This window comes from Rhinolophus ferrumequinum, chromosome 24 (genome assembly GCF_004115265.2).
Source record: "Rhinolophus ferrumequinum isolate MPI-CBG mRhiFer1 chromosome 24, mRhiFer1_v1.p, whole genome shotgun sequence".
NCBI classification, from domain to species: Eukaryota; Metazoa; Chordata; class Mammalia; order Chiroptera; family Rhinolophidae; genus Rhinolophus; species Rhinolophus ferrumequinum.
Genome location: NC_046307.1, coordinates 22,842,622 through 22,865,100, shown reverse-complemented (window position 1 = coordinate 22,865,100; position 22,479 = coordinate 22,842,622). Strand labels below are relative to the sequence as shown.

General features: G+C 38.3%; 1 protein-coding gene and 1 pseudogene across 1 annotated transcript in view; both read left to right on the top strand.

The window, feature by feature from the left end:
- Positions 1 to 17,922, top strand: part of DCTN4 (dynactin subunit 4) — a 30,704-nt gene extending 12,782 nt beyond the window's left edge. The window contains exons 6-13 of the mRNA XM_033095925.1: positions 702 to 775; positions 939 to 1,051; positions 1,325 to 1,434; positions 6,286 to 6,359; positions 9,671 to 9,725; positions 10,725 to 10,832; positions 12,710 to 12,807; positions 15,284 to 17,922. Coding sequence (XP_032951816.1) covers positions 702 to 775; positions 939 to 1,051; positions 1,325 to 1,434; positions 6,286 to 6,359; positions 9,671 to 9,725; positions 10,725 to 10,832; positions 12,710 to 12,807; positions 15,284 to 15,497 — 846 coding nt within the window. The 3' untranslated portion in view covers positions 15,498 to 17,922. The remainder of the gene's footprint in view (positions 1 to 701; positions 776 to 938; positions 1,052 to 1,324; positions 1,435 to 6,285; positions 6,360 to 9,670; positions 9,726 to 10,724; positions 10,833 to 12,709; positions 12,808 to 15,283) is intronic.
- Positions 6,370 to 9,662, top strand: LOC117016558 (28S ribosomal protein S36, mitochondrial-like; annotated as a pseudogene).
- Positions 17,923 to 22,479: the final 4,557 nt, after the last annotated feature.

Below are 22,479 nucleotides of genomic sequence, written 5' to 3'. Positions count from 1 at the left end.
ACCTAGTTTAGAATTTAGTAAAACATTAAAACTTGGAAAGCAACTGAAAACCAAAGATTTTAATGAAGTTTTAATTAATATTTCTGCATAGTCCAATGGTACAGGTAGCATATGCACTAGTGTATTTAGGAGAAGCATTGGAATGAAATGCATCATTCTTCCAACTTCCCCTTATAACCTGCCTGCTGTCTGAGTTTGCTTCTATCTTATGCTGCTTTTTTTTGTCTCTGTTGCAACCCACTGCTAATTTGGGGCCTACAGCAGCACACCATTCACGTGGTGGTAAGTTCTCTTCACGGTTCCTGCTAACGCTGAACAACTTAGCAGATGATCGCCGCTGTTCCTTCCGAGCAGATACTCATCATGAGTCTTGGACACGCTACATAGTGCTAGTCCAAGCCATAGCCTAGATTGAGACTAATGGCAAAAGAAAAAAACAAACCCACACATTGTACATTTTACTACATTAATGTAGTTTCAGTCTCCATGTTTGGTGCTTTTATTATTATTTTAAGAATATGACACGAGGCTACAAGTTACTCTTTCTAAAAGAAGATTGTTTTTGTTTTTCTGTTTGGTTTGGTTTTGTTTTGTGCTTATTTCCCTAAGCTTCTCATGCTGTCCCACCCAAAATTCTTTCTTTTGCTAACTAGGATGTATAAAGGTAGGATGTCTAATAGGAATTTCTGAACTCTGTTTAGGACAAATATGGTCTTGGAACCAGGCTTCAACGACCACGAGCTGGTGCAACCATCAGTACCCTTGCCGGACTTTCGTAAGTTTGGACATTAAATACCTTTGAGAAAAAAGCAGGTACCAGAATGAACACAGATGGAATGCGATTTTTAAATAAATAATTGCCAATGGTGAGGAAGATTCTCATACTTAGAAAAGACCTAAGGTGGACCCTTGAAAAATTACTGCATTTTCTGTTTTAGCCTTAAAGAAGGAGAGGACCAGAAAGAAATAAAGATTGAGCCGGCTCAAGCTGTAGATGAAGTGGAACCTCTACCTGAAGACTATTATACAAGACCAGTAAATTTAACAGAGGGTAATTTTATACACGATTCCACTTTGTTTATATTTTATAATTAATTGTACGTTTGTTACTTTGTGATTTGAGATTTTTAGCAGCACAATTGTTAGTAAAATGAATTGTGTAGAAAATAAGATAGATGTAACAGAAATCACTTAACTTTAAGTTTCTCTAGAGTTGTTTTTTGAACAAGACTTCACAAAGCTGTGCTGTTTTATGTATTATTTCATTTACGTTTGGTTTTGAGCAAGTTACTAAACTAAGCCTGGTTTCTGCCTTTCATGCTAGTCACCACCCTTCAGCAGCGCCTCTTACAGCCTGACTTCCAACCAATCTGTGCTTCTCAGCTCTATCCTCGTCACAAACATCTTCTGATCAAACGGTCCCTGCGCTGCCGGGTAAATACTGCATTCTATCGAAGTGCCTTTTGTACCAGGGAAAAGCAAACATAAAGTTAATATGATGGCTATCTGGCCAATATCAAAGCCTATGAAATGTAGTAAATGCGGAGAATGTATAGTTGTCCAGGCACTATTTTAAATGCTTTCAAGATAAACTCAATCCTCATAACTCTATGAGGTAGATACTGCTATTACTTACCCCTGTCTTACCCCAGATGTGGAAACGGAGGTATCTGAAGTTTAAGTTCATTGTACTAACTGCTAAAAGAATGGTGAAAGAATGTATAGATAGTAGTCTAGGAGAGGAAACAAAAAGGACTAGTGAAAAAGAAGCAATTTGAAAGAAAGCAAGAAAGAAGAAAAATTTGCAAAATCCAGGCTCTGAGAATCTATAGAAGAAACAACAGAGTTTCTTCAGTAAAAACATTGTAGGAAAAAAAGGAAACCTTTTAGATGAGTCCTGTCCAACAGAACTTCATGTGATAATGAAAAGGTTCTTTATCACACAGTCCACCATGGCAGCCACTAGTCACGTGTGGCTATTGAGCACTTGAAATGTGATAGTACAGCTGAGGAACTGAACCTTTCATCGTAATTTATTTAAATAAGCACGTATGACTAGTGGCTGCCGTCATCAAATAACATAGCCCTAGAGTAGAAGAGAATTCATAGGCCTGTCATACTGTGTAGACTTGAATTCCTGATTCAAACAAAACAGAGAAAGAAAGGGGCCAAAGGAAGGGAAGGATGAGGGAAAGAATGTGGAAGGAAAGAAAAATTTATGAAAACCTTGGGGAAATTTAAACACTGTATTTTATATGCTATTAAAAGAATTGGTGTTTTTTTTTTTAAGGGATAATAACAGTATGGTTACTTTTTAAAATACCTTTATCATTTAGAGATACATACCAAAATATCTGTGAATGAAATGACATGATATGTGATATTTGTTTTAAAATAATCAAGCATGAGGAGTGCAAGAGAATGTAGATGAAACAGGATTGGCCATTATTGCTAATTGTAAGCCAGGTAAGGGGTACCTAGGGATTTATAACAGTGTTCTGAATTTTTGCATATGTTAGAAAATTTCTATAATGGAAAACCTTTTTTAAAAGAAAGGAAAAACCCAATTTAAAGACATAGATTTAAAGGAAATGGAGAAAAAATATACCATGCTAACACAAAACTCAAAAGAAAGCAAGAGTAGCCATATTAATTTCAGACAGATCAGATTTCAAAGTAAAGACACTTCTCAGGGGTAAAGAAGGGCATTACATAATGAAAAAAGGGTCAATTCTGCAAGAAGTTACAACAATTCTTAATATGTACATGCCTAACAATAGAGTGCCAAACTATATGAAGCAAAAACTGATAGAACTGCAAGGAGAAATAGGTAAATCCACTATCATAGTTGGAAACTTCAACACCCCTTTTTTAGAAATGAACAGGTCAGGGGCGGGCGGATGGCTCAGTTGGTTAGAGCGCGGGCTCTTAACAACAAGGTTGCCGGTTTGATTCCCACATGGGCCAGTGAACTGCACCCTCCACAACTAGACTGAAAACAACGGCTTGAGCTTGGAGCTGAGCCACTGGTGGGCGGGCTCAGTGGTTGGAGCACAGTGCTCATAACACCAAGGTCACCAGTTTGAGTCCCACATGGGCCAGTGAGCTGTGCCCTCCACAACTAGATTGAAAAACAACGACTTGACATCCTGGAAAAACATACTGTTCCCCTAATATTCCTCAATAATAATAATTAAAAAAAGAACAGATGCAGCAGGCAAAAAATCAGTAAGGACATAGGTGAATTCAATTATATGCATTAATCATTGAATATTATTGCCATCTGAGACTATTTTGGCCAACAGTAGCAGAATACACTTTTTTTCTCAAGCTCACATGGAACATGAACCAAAGTAGACTACGTTCTGGGCCATAAAAAACACCTTAACGAATTTTAAAGAATAGAAGTCATATAGTGTCAGCTTTCAGATCACAATGGAATTCAACTAGGAATCAATAACAGAAATCCCCAAATATGTGGATTAAACAACACTTCTAAATAACACATAGGTCAAAAAAGAAATCTCAACAGAAATTTAAAAGTGTTTTGAACTAACTGAAAATGAAAACACAACTTATCAAAATTTGTGGGATGCATTTGAAAGCTGTGCTCAGAGGGAAATTTATATCATTGAATGCGTATATTAGAAAAGAAGATCTAAGAGACAGTAATGTAAGTTTCTACTTTAGGAAATTAGAAAAAGGAGAGCAAATTAAATCCAAAGTGAGAAGAAGAAAAGAAATAATAAGAATTAGAGCAGAGATCAATGAAATTGAAAACAAAATCAGTAGAGAAAAGTAATGAAACCAAAAACTGGTTTTTTTTAAAGATCAATAAAATCAATAAGCCTCTAGCCAGGCTAACTAAGAAATAAAAGAGAGGACGCAAATTACTAATATCAGAAATGAAAAAGGGGGCATCACTGCAGTTCCATGGAAATGAAAAGGATACTAAAAGAATACAATGAACAAATCTATGCCCACTGATCAGATAATTTAGATGAAATGGACCACTTTCTTAAAAGACACAATCTACCAAAATTCACACGAGAAATTGACGATCTGAATAGGTTTATATGTATTAAAGAAATTGAATTAATAACCTTCTAAAACAGAAAGCACCAGGCCAAGATGTATTCACTGGTAAATATTACCAAACATTTAAGGAAAAAATGTACGAAATTCTCTATAATGTTTTTCAGAAGATAGAAGCAGAGGGAATACTTCCTAACTAATTTTATGAGGCCATCATTACCCTAATACTAAAACCAGAGAAAGATATTACAAGAAAATCCACCAAAAGTAAATAAGCTATGTGTCCTGTTGACCCACCAACCTCACTTCTAGGAGTCTACCCTGAAGACACACCTCTGCACAAACCAAAATGAGCAGAGATTGGGATATAGCCACATAATGAGTTCTATAAATCTATAAAAAAGAATATACTAATATGGGATGTATTTTTAAATGCAAAATGCAGGTTGCATGGCAGGTACACTATTTGTGTAGGAAAGGAAGGAAAATACATGTGTATGTAAACAAAAAGAAAAATGCATATGTTAGGTTAGTAGACTTGGAACAGAATAGAGAAAGTAGAAACATGCATGTGAGGAAACTGGATTTTACTAAACATGGCATTATACAGATCATTGGGGAAAGCTGTTAAGTTTTGCCAGGTCAAATGATTGTATGAAAAATATAAAATTGGGTCTGTCTCACACTATACACAAAAGTCACTTTCCAGAACATTGGAAACTTTGAAGAATGTAAATGTAAAGAGCAAAACTTCTAGAAAGAAATAGAAGAGAATATCTTTATAACTTTTGGGTAAGGAAGTATTCCATAAGACAAATAAGCACAGACTATAATGGAAAAAGTTATATATTTGACACATTAAAAGTAAAACTTGCACCCCTGCTCCAAAGAAAACTCATACAGGAATGAAAAGATAGGCCGTAAACTTAGAAGGGTAATTTGTAAGGCATATAATTAACAAAGGATTAGTGTCCAGAGTATGTGAAGAAGTTTAGCATATCAGTAAGGAAAAGCTATCCCAGTATAAGAATAACCAGTAGATACTAACATACAAGTCATGCAGAGGAAATCCCAATACTCAATAACAGGAAAAGATACTCATACAGCAATCGGGGAGAATGTACATTAAAACTACAGTGAGATGCCATTTCATAATTACCAGATTGGCAAAAGTTAGCAGTTTCACAGTACCTATAAAAATAACTAATGTACTCACCCATTGGTCCACTTTTAGGAAATTATCTTACAGACACATTTACAAGTATGAAATGATTAATGTACAAGAATACTACTGCGACATTATTTGTAGTAGCAAAGTCATGGAAACATCCATCAATTTGAGTCTGGTTCAGTAAGTTACAGTAGGATACAGAGGCACCTCTGTGTGTGCTGGTATGGAATTCCAAGATAGATTAAGTTTAAAAAGCGAAGGGCAGAAGATTATAAAGAATGCTCCCTTTTGTGTTACTGTGAAAAAGAAGGATGATGTATATAGGCTATCTGAGAAAACACATAAGAAACTGGTTGGTTCTGGGGAAAGGAACAAGGGGACAGCTGAAATGGGTACCTTTACTCTATACCTTTTTTGTACTGTTAAAAAAATTTTTTAACCACGTTTGTGTGTTATTCAAGAAGTAAATAAATATTACTCTATTTTAAAATATGAGATCTGGAATCACACTGCTTGGTGTTTAAATCCCAGCTCCAGTTCTTACTGGCCCTATGAAGTTGCACAGATTACTTACTCTTCCTGTGCCCCATTTTCATCACCTGTGAAATGGGGCTAATAATGGTTACAGTACCTATACCTAGTACCTCATAAAGTCGACATGATGTTTAAATCCACTTAACACAAGAATGTCTACTTTTTATGCTATTTAGAGGAAATAAAAAGGACTAATAAAAAATAATCAGTTTAAAAGAAAACAAGAAAAGAAAAATAAGCAAAATCCACATTGTTCAGCACACATAGTAAGTACTCAGTATATGCTAGTGTTATTATTTCAATAGTTCTGAAACACTGCAAAGGTATAATAATATTTGATAATGTGGTTGCTTGTATCCAAAAGTCCAAAACATCGTTTTTTTGTATATTTTGGTTATCATTAGTATACACTACTTCAGAACATATGGGGTCTTGCAGCAAAATGAAACAAAACTTTAGTAAATGCTGTCCTTCTGAATTTAGCAGCTCTGTGGACTATCAGATACGTTTTCATTTGCCTCTGAGACATGTTTTTTTCTTTCTAGAAATGTGAACATAATTTGAGCAAGCCAGAATTTAATCCAACTTCTATCAAATTCAAAATCCAGCTGGTTGCTGTGTGAGTATTTTGGTTTGTGTTTTTGGTTACTGTTTTCTAGTTTTCCATGAGAAATGTGCTTACTCTTGGCTTAAAAAAGGAGAAAAAAACTATATCAGAATAATCCTGTTACTCTGTTCAGGTTTAAGTTTTGAATTATGTCATGAAATTTAAGGCAAATCTATAGATACAGAATCCAGGGTGTGTGTGTATCAGGGTCACGGTGATAGTATGGTCTGTGGTGATGTGGCATGTTGATTATTGGATGGAGAGTTACTAGTCATTCATTACAAATTATAAAGTACCCAAGTTTAGGAATGATCTTTTAAAAAATTAAAGTGAAAAATATTAAAGTATAGTAGAGTGTCCCTGTCACAAAGTTCATTGTATTTAACTGTGTTCTGGTAACACTTCATTGAGTGGGATAAAAGTGATTAAGTTGGTGTTAACTCACTGGGACTTGTCACTAGAAGGGAATTTTGTGTATGAAAATCACCTATCGAACAAGAAAAATATTTTGAAAAATTAGGAGAATATTGTCTTGACTTTATGGTGAGAGACTCCTCCTGTATAAGGCAGGAAGCTCAGAAGCCACTAAGGAAAATAGAGAGCTTTGACCTTAGCAAATATGAGTTGTAAAAAAATTGACAACAAAGTCGTGAGACAAATGGTAGAACAGGAAAGAATATTCGCCGCTCCATGACAAATAGAAGTTTAATACCCTGGAATGCAGAATTCCCACAAATTGGAAAGATAAAAATGGAGGTCGTGATGTGCAGCAAGATGGCATCTGCCAGCAGCATCATTCAGGTAATCAAGCCACATCCTCCATTAATAAGGTTCCCTGACAGAAGAGACGATCCTACACCCAGTGCATCAGAACTTTTGAGGTGAGCAGGACTACTGTCTCATCCCTCTTCAGTTTCACAGCATGCTAAGGGAAGTAAATCACTAGACTGGCTGATGGATCAAAGTCCATCGGACACTGCAGAAGTAATAAAAACATTACCTTAGACATATACTAGGAAACTTGTGTCAAGAAGAAATCGAATTTATCCAACATGACATGGATGGAGGTCCAGAATAATCACTGACAGTGTAGCTGCTATTTGTCATCAGACAAAAGACTCCTCTTTACAATAAAGGACTTCCAAAATGATACATGAGAAACTTTACATTAAACAACTTTAATAAATTATATATATAAAAGAAAACCCAAAATTTAGATGGACACTTGTATCTCCTAATTTATGTATCTTGGTCAGCTTCTCCACAAGCTTACCTAATTGTTTATCTACTTTATACTTATTAAAGTATGTACGCACTTCTAAATATTAAAAAGATAAAAATGGAGGGGGGATGAGAGGGGCACAGAATTTGAACAGACACCTCACAGAAGAGGAATTTCAAATGGCCAACAAACATATGGAAAGATGCTAAAACTTGATAGGAAAAGTTTAAAAAACTAAACAGCATGTGGTACTCGTGAAAATGTGGGTAAACATTTGCATCCATTGATGGTAGGCATACGAATTGCTAGTCTTTTTGGACAGTGGTCTGGAATGTCGAGACAAACTTACGTAGATCTTTTAACCCAGTAGTATTATCTCAGGAATCTATTTTGTGGAAACAAAAGCACCAGTACCTAAAAGATACATTTATAATAAGGATGTGTATTGGCAACATTTTCGTGGGAAAAGCTGGGAACAATTTCATTGTCAAACGGATTAACCATTAACAAAGAAATTGTTGGTTAAATTGAAATACACTAGTGCTGTAGAATATTATGCAGCAATTAGAAAAAAGTCACTGGCAGTCAAAAGGTTGAGAAGTGTTGGTCTGGTGAGTTAGGAGGAAGGAATTAAAAAGGCCTGATACGGGGTCTGTCACTTACTGTATTTATCTAAAGTTATTTCCTTCATCTTTGAAATAGGAATAATACCAACCCTGTGTCTCAGGGTTGTTGAGAAGAAGAAATGAACTGTTATGTTTGCAAATGCTTTATAACTAAATCACCATAAAATATGTTCTGTCTTCCTACGTAACTACTCTTATTTAATGCATGACTGGTTAGCAGTCTAGAACGACAAACATGGTACATGTGAAGTCTGCTGCCAACGCCTTTCTTGATTAAGAATTACCCTCATTACAGAAACCCTGAATGGCACGATGTATTTAGCATTAATTTCTTAGGTTTGCTTTGAGGAAAAGTGCTTTTTTCCTGACATAGCAGAATCGCCTGGGAATCTTAATACAGATCTCTGACAAGTCGGACTAGCTAAATTCAAATCCTTGACAGCAGGGCCCTTAAATTTGTATTAAGTTATTCAGGTAATCCTGATGACCAGTATGAAAAATATCTGAAGTTAAAATACCTTATTGCCTCAATTCTAAGGTAACCTTCCCCCCTCTCCACTTTTAGTGTTTCTGCAATAGGTTTTGTCTTATGTTAATATATGCACAGTTACTAACATTTATATGCACTTTGTACCAGCACTTTTGCACTTACTATTTAATGTGTTCTTCACAATAACCTCAAGATACAGATATATTATTGTCCTCATTTTACAGTTGAGAAAAGCAAGACGCAAAGAGGTAAATATTTTGCCCTGGTCTTTACAAAGAGGTACCTTGGTATATAATTACTCAGCTGGGGTTTGAACCTGGACAATTTTGAATCCAGAACAAGCAGCGTATGTACAATATTCTGTGGTCTTCCTTAGAGAGGCAGCGAATAGTGATTAAGAGCAAGGACCCTGGAGCCAGACTGCCTGGGTTGTAATCCTGGACACTTACCAGCCAGTTACTTCTCTTGCCAGGCCTAGTTTCTTCATCTTTCTAATGGGGATACTAATAATATCTATCTCATTCAGTTGCAGTTCATATTTGTGAAGTGCCTAAAACGTTGCCTGGCACATGTTAAGTACTATATAAAAATTTGTGGTAGTGTTTTTACACCCCTACACTGCATTTTTTAATCAATCTTGGGTTTCATAGCCAGTTGCCTTGTAGATTTACAGAAATATATTAATAAAATCTCAAAAATATATCTAATACATATATAAGGAAGATATCTTCCATGGTACACACACACACATATAGGCTCTCAATTAGAAGTATACATAAGATTTCAGAAAGAACTCATTACCAGTTTGGTTTCATGTCTTAAGTTCTTATTGTGGCGATGATGATACAATTCTCTACAATTCTTTTTGTCTGACATGTTCTAATTAACGTGAAGAAATCTTTCTTTGGTGCACTAGCTTTTAAGAAAGTAATAATTTTAAGAGACTCCAGTAATCATTAATGCATTTGTTTTTATTCACGCACAGCAATTACATCCCAGAAGTGAGAATCATGTCAATCCCCAACCTTCGCTATATGAAGGTTAGTACTTGCTGAAGTAACAGGAAGGAAGAGGAAAGCTCATTGTGTGCATGTGGATGGCTGTGTGTATTTGGCATGGGACACAGTGAGCAAGAGATAGAAAAGAAGAAAGTTTGGAATAAAAAAGAGATAGGGATTTTAAATTTCTTTAAGCTGAGATTCTTGACAATAGCATCTTTGGATGTATGCAGAAGGAGCAGTTGCATGTTATATAGAGATGGAGTTGTGGTTGGGGAAAAGAAAGGAGATGATGGACCCCCAGGCATCTTTAGCTCTTCTCCACCATCTCGTGTGCATATGGAGCAGATAGCAGGAATCAATTAGATTTCTTCTTTACCACAGCCTCTCTCTTTTTTGAGGTCCTTATCTATGGCCCTTCCTCCCACACACACCCCTGCTGAACTACAGAATATTATTCAGCAGCAGCCTCTTTAGTTCTTTCCTTTCATGCTGCGGTAAATGTCATGAAGATATTTGTATAGTCCCTGTTCATTTTAAAGATTTTTTTGCTCATCTCAACAGAGTACCAAACAAGGGCAAATTATGGTTCAAGAAATCTTAAAAAGTCTTTTACAGTCGTGATGTGCCATTTTTTTTCTATGAATACATCTGACTGGCCTGTGGTTCCATATTTTATTCATGAGGGCTTCCTTCTTTTTAGTCCTTAAGTGGAGGATTGGGTAGAGCAAGAATTGTAAACCTGAAATAACCACTTCGATAATGTACATTCCTCAGAATTTCTGCATCTGGTTAACTGGCCGATTTCCGGAGTGAAGCAGCAACTCCAGAGAGTATATGACCTAATCTATAAATAACAGAATGGGAATCAGTGAGCACTTTGAGAATGCTGTGATGTAGAGGTATAGGTGGGTGTTACCGCTCAGGAGTAATAATAGAAGGGAGGGTGAAGCATTTGTGAAATACTTGGTACAGCAACTGAGAAAGTGGACCTGGGTGACCGTAGTGGACCATGTCTGAGATGCTTTTCCTGTTCCACAGGAGAGCCAGGTCCTCCTGACTCTTACCAACCCAGTGGAGAACCTCACCCATGTGACACTCATGGAGTGCGATGAGGGGGACCCTGATAATATCAACAGCACTGCTAAGGTAGGAGCATTTTGCCTCATCCTGACTCATGCTGACTTTTCCTGGAGTGGCCTCATTTGACCTGGCTTCAAGGACCCCACACTGTCTCTCATTTCCACGTCCAAGCAGTCATCAAGTCCTTTCGATTCTACCTCCTAAGTTTTTTACTTTATCTGTAAATACACAATCCCACTGCCCTATATGAAGGACTCATCATTTTTTCCTAAATTGTGACTGTAACTTCCTAATTAACCTCACTATTTTCAGTCTACCACTGCCTCCATTCCAGTTCATCTTCTGTCTTGCTGCCAGGATGATCTTTCTAAAATCTCATTTTGATCATGACATGCTGATTATTTGCCGTTCCTCTGACTTGGAGATGAAATTCAAATTCCTTGGCATACCATAAGAGCTCCTCAATGTGCCTGCCTCTTTCTATTTACCCAGAGTGATCTTTCCCCAGGTCCCCAAATACAGCTGTCTCTGAATCATACATATTAGTGGTTGTGATCCAAGCAGATCCAACGGTTGTGAACTTTCATGTTGGAGCATTGCGTATGCTATTCATTTTATCTAGGATGCCTCCTTCCTATTCCCACTTCCCTGATATACTTGCTCACATCTCTCAGTCTAATACATACTCGTTCTTCAAGACTCATAAAAAGTAACACCTTTTAAAAGCTAGTATGCCTCCTCCAGGTGCCTCTCCTTACATAGAGGATACATAGCACTAACTACATATTATAGTAGGTGATTTTGACTCTTGGTGTTGAATGAATGAAATGTGGCCTTTCTACATTTTGCTACTTGGTGATTCATCTAGTACTTGAAATTTTAGATAAAGAACTTTTCTCTATAGACTACTACTGACTCGTAATTCAGCATGATACTCATTAACAAAAATTGGTAAAAAGGATGAACATATATATATATATATATATATATATATATATATATATTTAAAAAAATATATTTTTTTTAAGGAAGGCGCAGTGGTCCATGTGGGGATCGAACCGGCAACCTTGGTGTTACTAGCACCACGCTCTAATCAACTGAAGGATGCCTATATTTTTAATTAGCTATTATTCAAATACTATTAGTAGAGAATTTTTTCCCCTTTTTTCTTCCTTGTGCTTTTTAATGATTTCACTTATTAGCATTACTTTCAAAGAGAGATGACGCACTCCTTAAAAAAACTCTGAGAGGCTGTTCCAGTGAGGATGAAGACAGAAATAAGTGCCTGATGCATATACCTACCTTGTGGATTCACTATCTTTCTTTACACTCCCCCAGCCCCATTTGTATCCATAAGTAGAAATGTGGGTGATACTGTTATCTGTTAACATCTGACATAGCAAAGTTGAGGACTAGTTAAAACACAAGACAGAGTCTGAGGAATGCTTAACTGTTTTCCATGACCATCAACATACCAACATTCCCATTTCAGAAAACAATGTTGGAACCAATGTTTTTTCTTTATGTTTTTCTTGAAAAACAAAACAAAACAAAAGAAACTGATGAACTTATTTCACATATACACAAAGTATAAAGAATAATCTCACACACACCCATGTACCTCCATCCCCTTAAGAAATCAAACGTTAGAGACACAGTTAAAGCCCCCATGTCCTTCCCACTTGAATTGCACAATAGAGGAAGCAGTCCGTTGATTTTATCACTCTCTAAATTTTTTTGTCCTTACATTTTTACTAGAAATGTCTGTATTTTTAAACCACGTTTTTAAACGTTATAAAAGTGACGTGAAGCTGTATGTTTCTTGAATCTTGCTGATGACTTCTGCGTGTCTAGATCAATGTCATACTTTGCTATATTCCGCTGAATGAATGTCCTGTGACGCACTGGTTCCTTGTGAGGCAGGCCTCTCTGTTTCTCTCCAGGTGGTGGTGCCGCCCAAAGAGCTGGTGTTAGCCGGCAAGGATGCAGCAGCAGAATATGATGAGTTGGCAGAACCCCAGGACTTTCAGGACGATCCTGAGTGAGTGATCTTTTTGTGACCCTTCCACCCCCAGCCACAATTGGCTGATACAGGAGGCCCACTTACAGATCCCAGTTTTTTTACCATTTTTAAAAATGGTTTTTCCTGTTTATAAAGATAATTACTATATAGATTTGGGAAATACATATAAAACTATGAAGAAGAAAATAAAATTTAAAATCTCGTCACCAGAGAGAAGCATCATTAACATTTTGCTGTTTTTCCTTACATGGTTCTTTCATCATTAGTATCATTCTACAAGCACTTTTTTTAACTTTTGTTTTTAACATAAATATATTTTCCCACGTTAATAAAACATTTTCAGGTGCGTGATTTTTAATGATTATGAACAGGATACAATATTCTTCCCCTATAAGTTTATCATTAGATTTGTTCCCCCCTTTCTTTGTTCCCTTAAAGTAATTAACAGATTTACTCTCTCATACCTAATAACTGAAAAGTGAAAATCAAACCTTTTCCTGAATTGGGAATGCGTCAGTCAGGATCCAATCTAAAGACAGCAATATGTCAGTTATTTGAATAGAGAATTTTATATAAAGAATTGTTAACTGGGTAACTTCAGAGGTTAAAGAGAACTCTCAGGTGTCCCAGAGCTGGCAGTTTTATGAAGCAGCTACCACTCAGGGCTGAGGGAACAAAGGGAAATGGTTAGGATTGTTAAAATTTAGAAGCTTGACGGAGTAGCCCCTCGGAACTGAAATGTAGATCTCTGGGGAGGCGAGCTAGGGGACACTCCTGACTGGTGCTGACATCTCAGGATGGCAGGAAACTGGTTATGTAAGAGTTAGAAAACTGCAGCTGGCTATTGTCACTTTCTAGGTGAAGGAGCATTGCTGTAGTGATGCCCCAGGGAACCACATACAAACAGGAAGCTCACAGGGAGGTGCCAGCCTACAAAGCAGAAGAGTGGTTATAGCAGAGTCCTGGGTCTCAAAGCAAGATATAGAAGGTGGGCTTGGACATTAGTAATAATAAGGGCTTAATATACTGGCACGGGGAACATTGAAGGTTTTTTAACAGAATAATCAAAAGCTTCCTCAGCAAGATACTGGAAAGAAGAGAGAATATGGGATGGGTTGGAAAAATAAGGGAGGACAAAGGTGAGATGAGTATAGTGATTACGAAACTTGCTTGGGTTACACCCCAGGGTGGGTGTATTCTATAGAGTGCCAGGCTCCACCCTAGAGGTTCTTTTTAGGAGGTTCAGGTAGTCACCAGAAATCTGAATTTGTATTAAAAAATCTTCCCAGATGGCTGTGGTTGCCTGGGAAATTAGGTTAGAAAGACAGACTGACTTTTTCCTTTTCACTATTTTCACCTGAATTTTTATAATGAATCTGATACAAATCAAGGGTTTGTAGTTAGTTAACTACAGTACAAAATTCATTGTCTGTAATATTTTGCTGTATGTGGGTCCTTAAATTACATTAATTAGGTACAGAAATGTGTTAAGACAAGGTAAACTTCTGGAACGATCATCTGAGGTATCAAATTCCAGTCATATTAATTACATGACAGATTAATTAAAAAATGAATTATATTTCATATTAGACTGTATAGGACTTTTAGTTATATAGAAATTAATGTTATATAATACTGTTTAAATATGTAAATGTTTAATTCCAGTAACTTTTCTGAGAGTATCATTTGGATAGTAGACCAAATTCTGTTTATTTCATTGCCCTCTTACTTTTTGAAGATAAGTTATTAAAGTACAAATCTCAAGTGTATGTCAGAGAAAACTGAAATGGAAACTTCAACTAAGAAGATTCTTTTCTATTGTAAAAATTCCTAATTTACATAGCTTATTTACAAAAACACTGATTTACGTTGTTTCAGAAATTCCTTTAGCTCTGGGTTAGTATCAGGGTATGTCCTATAGAAATAGGACAACATGTGCACAAAGGTGAATGTAAAGGGGTGTTCGCAGCACCTGTGTTTATAACAGAGGGACATTGGCAAAAACCTCAGTGTGTATAAATTATGGTAAATATAGAATAGAATGCTAGGAAATTGTAAATATAGAATAATGTTCTAGGTAATCCTTAAGTAGAATGGAGAAGATTTATATGTATCAATATGGAAAAGTGTGAAAAATAACAAGTTGCAGTATAGTGTGTCCCTTTTGTGTTGGTTAAAAAAGTAGAAAAGTAGAAACTCAGAAAAATACCTGGTAGGTTAAGAACCAAAGTTTTCTTTTCTCTTGTGCTATATCGGAAAATAAGGCAAAGACTTTTGCTTTTCCCTATTTGAATTTATATGACGGTATTTTACTTTTATAACATTAAAAAAATGGGATCAACATTTTGCCGAAGAAACTCTTCGTTGCTGATAAATGGGTTGGTGGTCAGATCTTGTCATCAGAGATTTCCTGTTGGGCCATAAAGTGACTGTAAGTCTTAGCGGCTTGGCTGACTTGTGACCTGCCTAATACTGTGCTTGTTTCCTCCCGTAGCGTTATAGCCTTCCGAAAGGCCAACAAAGTGGGTCTTTTCATCAAAGTGACCCCACAACGTGAGGAGGGCGAAGTGACCGTGTGCTTTAAGATGAAGCATGATTTTAAAAACCTGGCAGCCCCCATCCGCCCCATCGAAGAGGGTGATCAGAGCACAGAAGTCATCTGGCTCACCCAGCATGTGGAACTCAGCTTGGGCCCGCTTCTTCCTTAGAAGGTTTTACTGGTGGGCAGAGCCCAAAGGACAGTATCACCACAAACCCATGTTAAAATGCGGAAGCGCTGCTTCATCAGGCCTTGTTTAGAACGATGTACCCATGCACTACTGAATCCTGTTCCTGGGAGGGTGGGGGCACAGGCAAGGCATTGGGAACACTGGGGAATTGCTGTTCCTCTTGCTCTCACTTCTGTTAACACCAGTATATCTATGTCTCCCTCTCTGAACCCTGCACGTTGAATATCAACAGCATAGTTCCATCCCAAGAAAGGGGATGGTTATTCCTTGGAGTGGCATTAGATTTATCACCTGAGGGACTCTTACATACTATCTCCTGATCTGGTCTCGCAAGGGATCACAATCTCACAGATGAAACTTAAAACGATAACCGAAGGTAGACCTGCTGGCCATGATCCAGCATTGGTCTCAATGTACTAACTGCTTTCTGCATTCCACTAGATGCAATCCAGCAGTCTAAACATATCCCTTCACTCGCCATCATGGCTCCCATCTTGCCATAGATTTCCGTTTGACAGAAAAATAGAATTGTCACTTTGTCTTTAGTTTTGTGGTAATTGGAAAAGCCTGTAAAATTCTTAAAGCACTCCTACTTACCCTCTTCTTAGTAAATACGGATACTTATTTATTGGTGGCTCTTAAAATCTTTTCCCACTGGACTATGGAACTTTTTCGTTTAAGAAGAATTTGAGAAGCAAGCACTTACATGTCATGTTAAGGAGGGTGGCAAATTCCGTTCATTAAATGTTGCCACAATATCACAGGATTAATGCTGCCACAGGGAGGCAATCTTGATACGTCTTACTCCCTGCCCTTTCTATGCTCTGCCTCTTTAACACAACAGATTGTTCTGAGTATTTGGGACCTGAAACAGCCCAAAGAAAACTTGGTGGACAAGTTCACTTCTGGAATGCAGAAAACATTTTAAAGGTCAGATTTTTAGCATAATCTGAACTAACTTTCTTTCCATTGATTTGAGGGGGAAATTAACAATAATCTTTTGAATCCAAAACTGGATATTAAGAAAAAGTACCTTTCCATTTCCTGGGTTTGACTTTTATCATATGTTATGTCACAGAAGACCATTTTGATTATAAACTACAAAATATCTCAGCAAGTAGCCCCGATTACTTGCCTAACAGCCACGTGCTGTTTCCGATTGGTATCCTGGGGTTGGGTTGTTAACCTTAATTTCTGTGATGTTTTCTAAAATGAGGCTTGACAAAGTAGACAACCAGCTGTACCACATTTTCTGTAAACGCATTGTTAGCAAGTGGCCAATAGACTTGGTGAAATTTCCTGTTTACCCTGGTTTTGTTTTTAAGTTCAAGCCTTTAGTTTAAAAAAAAAAATATTAGGATATGTAGTAATCTAGAATACAGACAGGACATAGTATCTTGTCAACTTTCCCTGGAAGATAAAAATATTTAGGAAGCCTTTGAAAAACACTAAATTGTACTCTTAAGGTCAAGCCAATTTTATGAAACAATGTTCCACAGAGTAACATTGCTGCAGAGTAACATGCTGCAGTGTAAGAAAAGATACTCATATCTCTAACATTAGGACAGTAATAAGGTTTAGCCTCTTAGGAGTTGGGATGGGGGTTGTGTAATGACAAATTTACAGACTATAGAAATAGTTTAATTTGTTGTGACCCCACAGAGTGTCAAATTAATTTTTATTTCACTACCTGCTAGAGCCTACTGTGACGCCACTGCTCCACATTTGCCAGTGGAGGAAATGGGCATCAAAGTAGAATAGCTTCCCGTGTTTACAGGTTGACATAGACGACACACAGTTGTATGTCATGTGTTTATGGCATGTAGCTGGTATTTGTTCCCAAAGGTAACGTTGCTGTAATGGATCTCATCACCCCCCTGTGACAGAAACACAAAAGCACTTTTGATCATAGAATTTTTTTTTCTTCAGAAGCCAAATTAACTTGCAGAATTACAGAGCCATTTGTTTAATGTTTCCTCAAGATAGTTTTCAGTGCAGTCGGTAGTCTGTGTGTTAGTAGAAATGGCTCAACACCTGCAGCTGGTGAATTCAGAGTTTTATCTGTTGCCTTTTTGTATTAGATCAGGTGCAAGGTTTTTAATGCATAGTCAGTGTGTACCACTGCAGGCAAATTAGGTATCATTAGCACTAGAAACTACAATTTTGGAAACTTAAGGCTAAGTTAATTTGGATTTGTGATTTGATTAGCCCACCAAAGTTTTCTTCTGTTCAGAGTGCTTATAGGCGTAATGAGCTAAATGTCATGCGTATTTGTGAAGAAACATCCTTTTTGGTCCCTTTTGGGGATGAGAGGCACTCCTCGATCTTTATGAATGACAGGTTCCTGTTTTGCCTTATTGCTTAACTTAATGTAGTGAAATAAAGCAGACAAAGCTTGAGTGTGTCTTTTGTTTGGTTTCATGAAGACTGACTGGAATAGCATGGCTTGGAGTTAGATGGCTGGTAGAGTCAAGACAGGACGAGATCAGTGGGGCATGCTCCCTTCCTCCATCTCTTTAAATGAACGAGGCTAAAACCTCATAGCAAGTTAGTTCACTGGAACATTATATAGGTAGACGTTACGTGAGCTCCTTATCGACAGCCTCAAAACCATTATATAAATGTTAGGTCTCTGCCAGCATTTATCCTGGGTCATTTGCTTCCAAAGATACCCTTTCAGGTACACAAACTGGCCCAACCCCAAAAAGGAGCTGCTCATCCACCTTTACCTGTGCTCGTGTACCTCTTCCTTCCCTCCTTGTTCTGTAAATGAATTGTTCACTGGTCTAAAGCCAGCCCCACCACTTAATGTGCTCGGTCGCGTCCTCTGACGTGTTCAAGGACATCAGTTCAGCAATCGGACCCCTCCTCTCCTACATGGTTTCCAGCAGTATGCTATGATTCCTCTCCTCTTACAAAAGAAATGGACCTCACATCCCTCTTCAGCCACCATCCCATTTCTCTACTCCCTTGACAGCAAAACTCCGAACTCGACCTTCCAGTTGCTCTCCTCCCATTCACACCTGAACCCATCCCACTTAGGGTGTGCCACCCACCACTTCACCAGCGTTCTCTTGTCAAGGTCCCCAACAATCGCTACATGGTCAGTTCTCACTTCTTACCGACTTCGTCAATCTGACAGCTGAACTTTCTCTTTTCTCGAAAGACTTGCTTCATTTGGTTTCCAGAACACAACACTCCTGGTTTTCCTTTAACCTTACTGGCAACTTCTGTAGTTTTTGCTAGTTCTTTCCCATCTTCCCAGCCTTGGAGTGTATCATTTCTTACACTTCTTTTCTCTCTGCTCACTCTTAGTGATCTCACCCAGTTTTCAGGCCATCTCCCAAATTTACATACCAACTCTAGGTAGTCTGAAATCTCAAAACCACAGTTTGGATTTTCTCTCACCACACCGGCTTCTGCATTGGTTCCTAACTAAATGGCAACTGTATCCTTGTTGTCACAACAGAAACCTTGGCGTCACCCTTGACGACTCTTACTAGATGTCACGTCTAGTAAGCCAAATCCTGTCAGCACTTACCTTCAAACTATGAGTGCTTTTTACCCTCTCCAACATGACTAACCTGGGCCAAATCAACCATTGTCTATATAGACTCCTATATTATTATCACAGTAACATCTAAACTACACTTGAAACCACCCTGGTCCCCACCCCCAAGCTTTATTAATTTTCAGTATAGCAGCCAGAGCGCTAAGTCATTTCTCTACTTAAAACCCTTAGGTTTCTTAGCTTGCTCAGGAGCAAAGCAAAGGCCTTACAATAGCTAATGAGGTCATGCGTGACCTGAAACCCACCCCCGAATTCACCTATTTCTCCATGCTTACCCCACCACCCGGCCATGAGTCTCTGCTGTTCCTGAGTCACCCCTCAGGGCCTTTGCACTGGCTGTTACCTCTCCCTGGAAACCTCTCCCAGATGTCTCTCACCCTTGCCACAGTCAGGTCTTGGCTCAAATATTTCCTTCTAAGTGAGACTTTGCCTGACTGCCCTATTTAATGATGCAAGCTGCTCTCCCGTAAATGTGTTTCCCATCCCACTTTGCACCTTTTTCTCCCAGAGCACTAAATACCATCTGCATACTGTATATTTTCTGACTTATCATACTAGAACATAAGCTCTACAGTGCAGGCATTTTTGTCTTTTTAAAAAATGGCTATAGCGGCAGAGCCTGAAACAATGCCTGGCAAATAGCAGGCACCCGATATTCGTTGAATAGTACTGTCATCCTTTATTTATATAGCTGTTGATCTTTTATATTTTTTAAGTACACATACGCTTCTTTTTATCTTAAGGCAAATATCTTCCTTGCTTTGAGCCTTTTGGTTCTGGTGTTTTCTCTACATAAATACTCAACCTTTTTCTGCACCTTCTTCAGAATTACTTTCTTGCTCCCATCGCCCTCACTTCCGTCAGTACTGTACCTCTCCAGGGCATTTGCCTCTTCCTTCTATTATGGGGTATTGTATGTATGTAGCTCCTTTTTGGATTACAAACTCCTTCAGTGCCAAATCCAGAGCCCTTTGTGATTTGTTTCTCCTGTATTCCATTCAAAGGGCAGCCTGGAGCAAACTCAAAAACTCAGAGCTAAGTCACATCTCAATTGCGATATAGTAGTCATCCCTTTTCCATTTCACTTACCTACTGTCAACTGTGGTCTGAAAATATTAAATGGAAAATTCCAGAAAGAATTCATAAGGTTTAAATTGCGTGCCATGCAGAGTAGCATGATAAAAATCTCATGCTGCCCCACTCTGTGCCACCCAGGATGGGAATAATCCCTTTGTCCCGCTGTCTGAGCTGTATAGGTTTTCCGCCTGTTAGTCATCTTGATTATCAGATCAACTATTGGTAGGTATCGTGGTGTTTGTGTTCAAGTACTCCTTATTTTACTTAATGATGGCCCCAAAGTGCAAGAGTAGTGATGCTGGCAATTCAGATATGCCAAAGAGTAGTATAAAGTGCTTTGAAGTGAAAAGGTATGTCTGTATGTATGTACCTATGGGAAAAACATAGTATATATAGGATTCTGAACTATGCGTGGTTTCAGGCATCCACTGGGGGTCTTGGGATCCCCTGTAGATTGGGAAAGGGCTACTGTACTTTATCCTCATTTTCCTATGGTCAGGGACATCTGTAGTGAAATATGTGACACACACAACGTACTGCCTTTAAGTGTTAAATGAAAGTAACTTTAAATAATATGGAATAAAACAGTGAGAAAGTTAATTGCTTCTCACATGTTTTCACCCCCATACTTCTAGTTAAATCAAGGGAAAAGTATTGATACTCTCATATTTGTAACATCTAACAGCCTTTTTCTTTTTTTTAACATAGGCTTCTGGTTCAGAGCCTTTGGCAGACAACAGTAGCTACTTACTAAAAAATACTGTTCCATTTTCCTTGTACTTGTTTTTAGGGATACATCTAAACATAAGATACTAATTTCCCATTTACAGAAGTGATCAAATTTTTCTTTTAAAAATACACTTAAATAAAATGTGATTCAGGAGTCCCACTTCTGCCTGTGATGTAGATACCTGGAAAAGGTGTCACCTCCACTCAAAAAGAAGAGATAGATGACAAAATCATAAATTTAATTGGACCTGTCGGAGAGCTGGTGTGGCCCGAATTTTAAGGAGGGACAGGCCCCTCCAAGGAGAGCTCAGACATGCAGACTGGCTCACCTGTAGCAGAGCGGGGAGGAAGAAGCATTGACCTCCAGACAAGCAAGTAAGAGGAAATCGACTGAAATACTGAAGAATTGCTAAAGGCCAAATTGGGGCTAACAAGACAGTATAAAACCCCTGGGAGCTTAAGACACTAAGGAAGCTTACATGCACTCACAAGCTCTTTCCAAGAGCTCCACCAGGTGTTCATGAGAAAGACCTGTGGAGACGAGGAGTGGTACACAGCCTCCCTTGGTTCGGAGGCATGCAGGAGGGGTTTGCCACTGTAGGAGAGGCCTGAAACCTTGCCTTCCCTTTGCCTAGGCCCTTCCCTCATAAGGAGTAAGAAGACCTAAGCCACTGGGAGAAGAACAGAAAATCATGTCTCTCCAGGGCACAGGGAAAGAGCCACTGCTGCTGGGGCAAGGTAAGAACAACCTTGACCTTGGGAGGGACAGGATTCAGTCCTGAGCCCCAAGATTCTGTACTAATTAATACCATTACAGCTCTCCTACCACTGCAGGAAGGGCAGGGAACACTCTTCCGCAAAGACCAGGCACACATACACATCAGGATTTGGGTGCTGCAGAGAGAGAGGGGCAGGAACGCTCAGACAAGACCCATTCCCAAGACCTGGCCACAAGGGATCTGCTAAAGATGGGCTGAATTAGAACAAAGAACCCCTGACCCCTCCACCACTACCAACCTAGCAAGGTGCTAGTAACAAACATCAGCTGCTGGGGAGGGGTGGGCAAGGGCAGCTGAAAGCTAAGGAGGAAATAGAACCACTTGAGAAGAGTTCTTCAGCCTCAACATAAAGCATAAAATAATACTGGAGGATGTGAAAGCAGTGGTGCACTGAAGGCAACCATAGCAGCAAAGCACAAACCCAGCTCACTTCCCGACTAGAGTGACCAAACCCCACAAAAATGGCCTGACAGAAGAGGCTTGTGCATTTCCAAGCATTAATAGTACTTACCTCAGTCTCTACTGTTATACAAGCAATGGCTGGAATTCAAGAAAGAAAACTGAGATATACAAAGAAAAACCAACCCATTTTTCATAATCAACAAAACCATATATGGATGTGACCCAGATGTTGAAACTACTGAACAGGAACTTCAACTCTGATTAACATGTTGAAGAATCTAGTTGAAAGTATGGATAATATGTATGAACAGATTTTAGCAAAGAAGTGAAAACTAAGACAAATTGAAGGAAAAAACAGGAGCGGTGATGAAAAATACCTTTTATGGGCTCATCAGTAGACTTG